Source organism: Akebia trifoliata, chromosome 12, assembly GCF_017979445.1.
Source record: "Akebia trifoliata isolate Shusen 1 chromosome 12, ASM1797944v1, whole genome shotgun sequence".
In the NCBI taxonomy this organism is placed as follows: Eukaryota; Viridiplantae; Streptophyta; class Magnoliopsida; order Ranunculales; family Lardizabalaceae; genus Akebia; species Akebia trifoliata.
This window is the reverse complement of record NC_141386.1, coordinates 33,518,324-33,526,563: the sequence shown is the minus strand read 5'-3', so window position 1 is coordinate 33,526,563 and position 8,240 is coordinate 33,518,324. Positions and strand designations below refer to the sequence as shown.

Here is an 8,240-nt window from a genome sequence, read left to right as displayed (position 1 = left end):
ATTTCTGGGATGAATCCTTAAGGGGAGATTCAAACTCAATACATCTGCTTTGTTAAGCGTGATGATCTTGACCATCTCTCCAACGTTTTTTGGGTTTTTACTATAAATATTCAATATCATTAAAATTATATTTTTCGTTGTTAACTTTACCAAATTTTCAAGACATACAACCCTACAACATGACACTTACAATTTTTCTAGGTCCAATTTTTTTCATCGCAAAATCAGAATTCTAGAAAACTTCTTTGGATTCAAAGAACTTCACTCAAAGTAGAACAAAGACAAAGTATACTGAGTGCAACTTTATTAATGTCATACACTGGATTGCTCGAGTCAAACTCAAGAACAAGTAAACTGATTCCCAAAACTAATATAGCATACAAACAAGTAGAAGAGCCACTGAAGTGTTGAACATCGACATTTATTCTCTTTCAATAAGACCTTTATTTTATTTTTTTCAGTCAAAATGATACTACTTCCTTCCAAGAAAAGAAAAGGCCAGAAGATCAACCATAAGGTAACAAAGCTAACCACACAGGAGTTTCGGCACCCTCTTCAACGGTCAAGAACCCAGTATTGGCATTCAAGTCTGTTTTGACATAGCCAGGACAAACAGAATTTATGCTTAAATCTGGGTACTTCTTTGCTACAATCCTTGTGTAAGCATTCACAACCGCTTTAGAGACCAAGTAGGCAGTAGGCCAGCCTTTGCTTTGATGCAAATCTTCCTTATAGTCCTTTAGAAACTCATTCAACACTCCATCAACTCTCTCCTCAGTGAGACCATCAACATCACTTAGTATCACTTTAGCCCTTTCATTGGAGATATACTGAAACAACACGATTAGAACAATAAATTGGTCGTAGGTAATGGCTCACATTGGAAATTGAAGCCTTAGACAAGAAACATAAGATGTTAATTTTGGATTTTCTAGAAACCACGATGAATATCATTGTGTTTCATATGATATCCCCACCACTTTGTAAACCATTTTTTGAAAAACCGTGGACCGTCCATTTTTTGTAAACCATTTTTGATGGGGTTAGAAGTTTTGGAATGGGCTGATTTTTGGTGATGATGATCTCCTCATCGTAGAGATCGTCCTCAGCAAAAATCAGCCCATTCCAAAACCTCTAACCCATGTTTTGAAAAATGTTTTGCCAAAATGTTTGTTGCTGAACATTTCCCATATATATATATTGTGAAGATGATCTCTATGATGAGGAGATCATCCTCACCAAAAATCAGCCTATTCCAAAACTTTTAACTTCATCAAAAATGATTTACAAAAATTGGATGGCACACGATTCTTCAACTTGTAAACTAGGGTTAGAAGTTTCAAAATGAGCTGATTTTTTATGAGGATGATCTCTTCACCGTAGAGATCATCCTCACAAAAAATCAGCCTATTCCAAAACTTCAAACCCCATCAAAAGTGATTTACAAAAAATGTCCAACAACCAATGAGACAATGACGTTGGCCTTGACATCTTGCATGCATTCTATTGGAGTATTTTTCCTTAGGTCCAACAACCAATGAGACAATGACGTGTGGAGTATAAATGAGGTACCCAATTAAGTTCGTCACGAACCATCTCATGACAGACAAGTGCATTTATATTTCATACATTCAGAAAAATAATCAGACTAGGTTTATCTCATACTTAAGGACGGTTAACTTTTGTTTTTGACCTTGTGTCGTGATTAGTAGCAACATATTTCAGAGACTTTCTAACGCTCCAACAAAACCAATGAAATGTTGACACGTCAAAAGCAGGGGGCAGGCCAGGATTTTCTGTCAGTGGGAGTGGGAGTTGGGGGGATGGTAGGGCTAAATTTGAACTCGATGACTAATAATTATATCGATCCTCCACATAAAGATCTATTTTATTCAGGAAAAACAAAACAAAATAAAGATATGTTTTCAAAATACAATGATTCCAACATTTTATAAGCATTTTGTATAATTCCCCCTTTTTTTTTTATTGAAACTCTTTTAAGTTAGATTGTTTTTCGTAATTTGAGTTTAAATTAAAAAAGAATTCATGCTGTTTCCTAAAAAAATGTAATACCCAAATGGTTCTAAGGCATCTAGTTGGGGATGTGAATTTTATCACTATGACAAGGTTGAGGAATATTATTGGTCAAAATATCTATCAATTGGTTGTCTTGGTAGCTCGCATATTCAATGGGATATGTAAGTTTCTTTCTAAATACTTTAGTTTTAATCTATATTTTAAATAGAGATTATCGACCTTTTAATATAAATAGAAGTCTCTACTAATGTTTCATACCTCGAACACATTAAATTCATAACCTTACGTGCATAGGTAGGCATTGTACTCTTTGCCTTAATTATATAAATACATATTTGATTCTTTCAATCCAATCTGCGATTCCTTCTCAATCCTCTCAAGGAGTTAGTTTGACTTAATGAGCATTCTCTACAAATCAAAACAATAAAATTTGACTTGGTTTGAATCATCTTTCAATTGGTATTAGATTTCATATCTTAGTTTTATATGCAACTTGAATTAGTGATTAGAAAAGAAAATCTCTTCTTTTATTTCTCAAGGCCCCAACAAAAGATAAATTGTCTAAATTTATTCCTGTTTCTCAAGGCTCGAACACATCTCATATATCAAAGGAGTATGTAAGATGCTAGAATGAATTAATACAATTAAACTTTTTGGGGCAAAAAGATTAATAATTTAAACAAGCAACAAATTACAGCTAGTATAGAAAGTATTAAGAAAACAAACTTGTCTATGATAATACATAATTTTTATACATTTTGTTTCGATTAATCTCTTAAGTCTTTCTTATAATGGAGTTTTGAAGTTTTTCATACATTCTAGAACTATATTTCCTTGAGATATTTCTAAAATTCTAAGATATTAGTTGAATTTAGATGTAGTCTGTGATTCTCAGTTGCTTCAATAACTTCCCATGAGTGCATGACAATATTTACATGTTAATATATACAAGTATTATATATATTACAATAGTTATAATTAGATACGATTCATAATAAATTTTATTTTACTAATAGATAGTTGAAAAAAGTGAAGTCTAATCTTTGTGTATGTTCTGGTATTTAAGGATATGGTTTGATGCATTTCAATTTATGAAAAGTGTGAAAATAACGACCACGACAAACTTTCAAACATGTAGCGAGGGATTCCATATTCTATAGCGGCAGATATATCCACCTCTATAGACCCTTTTTTTTTTCTTTTTTCTGAAGTCCGGTGGGGGCTGTAACCCCCACTCACCCCTGTGTAGCTCTGCCCCTGATCGGAAGAAAATACAAGGTAAACTCAATTGGATTTAGAGTTCATGTCACTTGTAGTCCTTATTAATTCTCATCCATTTTATTTTCAAACGCACAGTTTTTATTTTATTTTATAACAATGTAATACAAGTACATTCATGCAAAAGAGCTACCTACGTGTAGAACATGCATCCACAATAGAATAGTTCTACATTTATTCTCTTCTAATAATATGTCTAGAACATCCACAATAGAATAGTTCCACCTTTATAAGTCTCTTCTAATATGTTTCTTCCAATTTTTATTTTATTTTTTTCGATCAGAACGACATTACTTCCTTTCGAGAAAAGAAGAGGCCAGAAGATCCGCCATCAGGTAACAAAGCTAACCACACTGGAGTTTCGGCGCCTTCTTCAACGGTCAATGACCCAGTATTGAGATTAATATCTGTTTTTACAAAACCAGGACAAGCAGAATTTATGATGAAGGTAGGGAACTTTTTTGCAAGAATCCTTGTGTAAGCATTCATAGCTGCTTTAGAGACCATGTAGCCAACAGGAAATGTAGTAGACCAGCCTTTGCTTTCTAACAAACCATCCTTGTAATCCTTTAGAAACTCATTCAACACTCCCTCAACTTTCTCCTCAGTGAGACCATCAACATCATTTAGTATCATCTTAGCCCTTTCATTAGGGACATACTGGAGCACAAGTTGAAGAACTTAAATGAGGAATAAAATAAGAAACTTACCCTTTTGCCCAATTAATTTTGCATTTTCCAACACAAAAATTGCTTTGTGGATCAAGTGATTATTCTAATTTTTTGGAACTAAAAGATGGCTTCAAAAAATGTCGGATTAATGGTGAATTTATTTCATATATCAATAAGATGATAATTCAAAAAATGTTAAAAATAGAATAATTTGTGAATTTTTCAAAACATCATCAATTAAATCGTGATTAATCGTGTTTTTTTTATTATTTATAAATCAAATATTTTTTCAAAAACTCGATGGTTTTTAAGAAAAAAAAAATTGCAGAATTTTGTCATTATGATTAGAACAGAGACCAATCTCCCCTCTAAATTATTGTTCTATGAATAGGATTAGTGGACAATTAACTTTCATCCAATATGTCATTATAGAGGAGGAGTTTTTGTACCTCTAGTTTGCCAATTGTGGATGAAACATTAACAATTCTTGGTGATTTGGAAAGCTTAAGATAGGGAAGAAGTGCTTCAGTCACTCCTTTGGTGCCATAGTAGTTTGTTTTCAGACATTCTTCTGCTAATTCGTATGTTGGTTTCATTGCTTCCGTCACTTTGCGCTGCATTCATGAAGAATAGTTCAGTACTTCCTATAATTAAAAGGGTGAATTACTATTTCGTGAGCTGAAAATGAGTTATTTATGATTCCTGCTCACTGTTCATTTTAATTACCAAAATGTGAACAATCACAATTTCGTTAAAAACAATTCAGAACGAAGTGACTACTTCCGAGGTTTAACGTGACAATTTCGCAGTTCTAAAGTGAAATTGTCACTTTAAATCTCTGAAATAGTCCCTTTAAAAACCTCTCAATTCATTATCGTTATTGTTCCTGTTTAGATAATTAAAATGATCAGTGAACAAGAATTATAAAAGTTGAGCACTTTTTCTTAAATATCTCTAGTTAAAATTACAAAATTTCCTAACAAACCAAATTCTCATAAACTTACCAAAGCATCCTCGCTGCTTTGGCCCGGTGTAATGTCACCATTTATTATGGTTCCAGTAATTCCTGCATTGTTAACCTGCATTGAGTTTCAGTTTTTTACCTATTCATTAAGACCATTTCACAACTAGCACAAAAATTTGTAATAAAAGAAGAAAAAAATCCAGCGAAGCAATTTGATTTACTCATTATGAATACATTAAAAAAATGAAGATTATACAGGTGGATAAGGCCTTTCTTAAGAACTATTTGATAGTATGTACACATGGATAATCACCCAACTTCCACCTAAACTACGATGATAGCTATACGAATGGGTACTCGAATGACAAATCTGGTGCTGTGCGAAAGCGTGCAATAAATAAAATGAACTATGAGCAAGAGATTAAAAGCAAAACGAAATAAAGAAAATAGAAACATGAGACACGATTTACATAGTTTGGCAAGATGCCTACGTCCACGGACAACGATGATCAATCCACTATCTACAACGAGATTTCTACAAAGTTCATCAAAAAACCCTAGTCCCTTGTTACACCTATTCTTAACTCTCTCTGATAACTCTCTTTCTCACACACAAAGAATGAATCCTAAAAATACCCTTTATATACTCAGGGTTACAAAGAGGATAAAACGAGTCAAATCAAAACCCAAACCAAACAGGTCATACGGGTCGTTAGCGGATCATCAAGAATCCAGATTGAATTCATGACAATTCTCCAACATGTCGAACATGCTGGTCACCATCACCTTGACCTCTCTCCTAATTATCTTCTAATGGATTTTAAAATCCGAAGTATAGATTATGTAAAAAGGGTCATAGGTAATGAATTTTTTAAATATCTGAAACAAAAAATGAATGATGGGCATGTTCAACAAAGACTGATTATATCCCAATTAGAAGGAAAATATAAAATGAAGGTTCTATAAAAAGCAATACAAAGATCTAAAATATCGTAGATTGAAATATTGAAAGCTCATATGAACACATTTTCAATAATAATATGTGATTTCGGACAGAATTGAATGGCAGAATAGGATTCACTAGGCTGATCTCAAATCTTTGGGATAAGGCTTGATGATGTTGATAAAGAATTAAGAAAAAAATAAAATGGAAACATTTGAAAACATTTGTTTTGAATCTTACCAAGATATCAAGTTTCCCGAATTGGGTATGGATGAATTCTGCCAAGGAAGCAATACTTGATGGGTCCATCAAATCAAGTTGATGAAAAACAACATCACATAGTCCAGATTTTTTGAGATTTTCAACAGCTTCAACACCTCTTTTCTCATTTCTAGCTGTTAATACTACAAAAACTCCATTCTGAGCTAACTGTTTACATATCTCCAATCCAATTCCTTTATTGGCCCCTGTAACAACAGCAACCCTGAAGACAACATTATACGTTAATAAGTTTTTGTGAGTCTAACATATAAATCATAAAAAATAAAAATAAAACTAGAACCTTTTAGTTGTAGAAGAGGAAATCGTTTCTGCCATTTTATATGGAAGTGAGTTAGATGCAGAGAGAGAGAGAGAGAGGAGCAGAGCAGATGCTTCGTTAAGGATCATGGCTTCCCCTTTTATAGGCCAAAGCGCAGTCGTAGCCCCAAAGGGATTTTTAATTGGTAATCCCTGGAAAATATGTTAATTACCAAGATTTCTTATACTTTTATAAATCTATAAGCACTGTTGGCTTGATCAATAATATTGGGTGTGATTTCTGTTTAGAATAATGACAAATTGACTCCCCCTCCAATAAATTCTCCTCACAAAGTGTTAGGACCATAATTTTTTTTCCTTAGAATATGGAGATGTACAATTGTCGATCCCGAAAAAAATTTATGATTCTATGCACAATCGTGTGGAGAGATTGGATGGGAATTTTTTAGAGGGAAAGTTAGAAAATCACGACTCTTCCCTTAATCCAACATCAACTTTTTGTGGTTTGTTATATTTATATATATAAATTTAAAGTTTTGCACTTTTTCCCTAATAAACAAAAGGTCACGGCTTGAAATAACAGAAATTGAAAATGATACTTTACCCGATTTGTTAAAAAATTGGTGCAACGCACTCTTAAACAAGTTTTTCCTAGACCAGGCACAATATAATGCTAATCCAGAATTATTTATTTAGCAATGGGATTAGGTTAATGATATCAATGGGATTAAGTTAATGGCATAAATAGTTTTATAAATGCAAATGGCCTAATAAATTGCTCCAGTTGCCAAGGGCAATACAAACGTTTGTGCCCACGAAATATTGATTGCTTTCTAATGGCGTAGGCCGTGACGTCTTGCATATTCGACCTTGTGTCAAAAATATGTTTCAAAATGCAATGACTCCTACTTTTGTTTTCAACCTTGTGTTAAAAGTAGAAGTGACATCTTTCAGTGACTTTCTAACGTTCCAACAAAACCAATAAAAGTAGAAGTGACATCTTTTGTTTTCGACCAATAATTATATCAATCCTCTACATAAAGATCTTTTTTATTCAACATACATAAAATAATTGAGTTAAGACACTTATATTCTTTAATCATTGAGGACAATGCTACATTTAGGTTGGGGGTGTGGGAGAGCACATTTCAATTTTTGTATGATATTTTCAATACATTTTTAAAATACCTTCATCAAAATTTTTGTATGTACTGTCATCATACGGATTTTTAAAAACCAGGCTCATGTTCAATTTGTTCATAAATTATTATTCCTCAAAAACGAGATATTTTAAAAAAAAAAATTCGTCACTTCTGATTGTAGTGAAAAAGTTATTTTGGATTAAGAGTTGTCTTCTTCGCTGTCTAGAATGAGAAGGAAAGCTTGAAAAATACTGAACTTTGACCTTCTTGTCCTTTGGTTAGCTGAATAGAAGAAAAATAAAACTGTAGTTGATATTTTTAAGACAACAACCATAGAATTAGACTGGGTACCTTAAAAAGGGCTACCTGCTTTTTGAAAAAAAAATGATGAAGCATGAAAAAGGTTGAAAAGAAAAGTAAAAAGATGTGAAGGTAAGAACTGAAAAAGTGCAAATTTTGAAAAGAGTCCAATGAGACCAAATAATTCAGTAGGGTGAAGCCGTCAATGGTAAAAACGTGAGTACACTGGACTATCACAGATAAAGTCCCTTAGAGGTATTAAAGTGAACATCCATACTTTTCACAATCCCAAACAGGAGCCTCAGTTTCGAGTTAGAGGTTAGGTAGACCCAACCATCTTAGTAGTTGAGAAGGGAAACCTTGTT

General features: G+C 33.0%; 1 protein-coding gene and 1 pseudogene across 1 annotated transcript; both read right to left on the bottom strand.

Moving 5' to 3' along the window:
* Positions 1–506: 506 nt before the first annotated feature.
* Positions 507–1,596, bottom strand: LOC147389705 (short-chain dehydrogenase/reductase 1 pseudogene; annotated as a pseudogene).
* Positions 1,597–3,373: 1,777 nt separating this feature from the next.
* On the bottom strand, positions 3,374–6,648 carry LOC147389704 (short-chain dehydrogenase/reductase 1-like). The gene is made up of 5 exons (XM_086419273.1): positions 6,456–6,648; positions 6,134–6,377; positions 4,991–5,065; positions 4,436–4,600; positions 3,374–3,975 (listed from the first exon to the last, which is right to left on the bottom strand). The coding sequence occupies exons 1-5, from the start codon at positions 6,560–6,562 to the stop codon at positions 3,595–3,597; spliced, it is 972 nt and encodes a 323-aa protein (XP_086275399.1). The 5' UTR covers positions 6,563–6,648; the 3' UTR covers positions 3,374–3,594.
* Between the last annotated feature and the right edge of the window lie 1,592 nt (positions 6,649–8,240).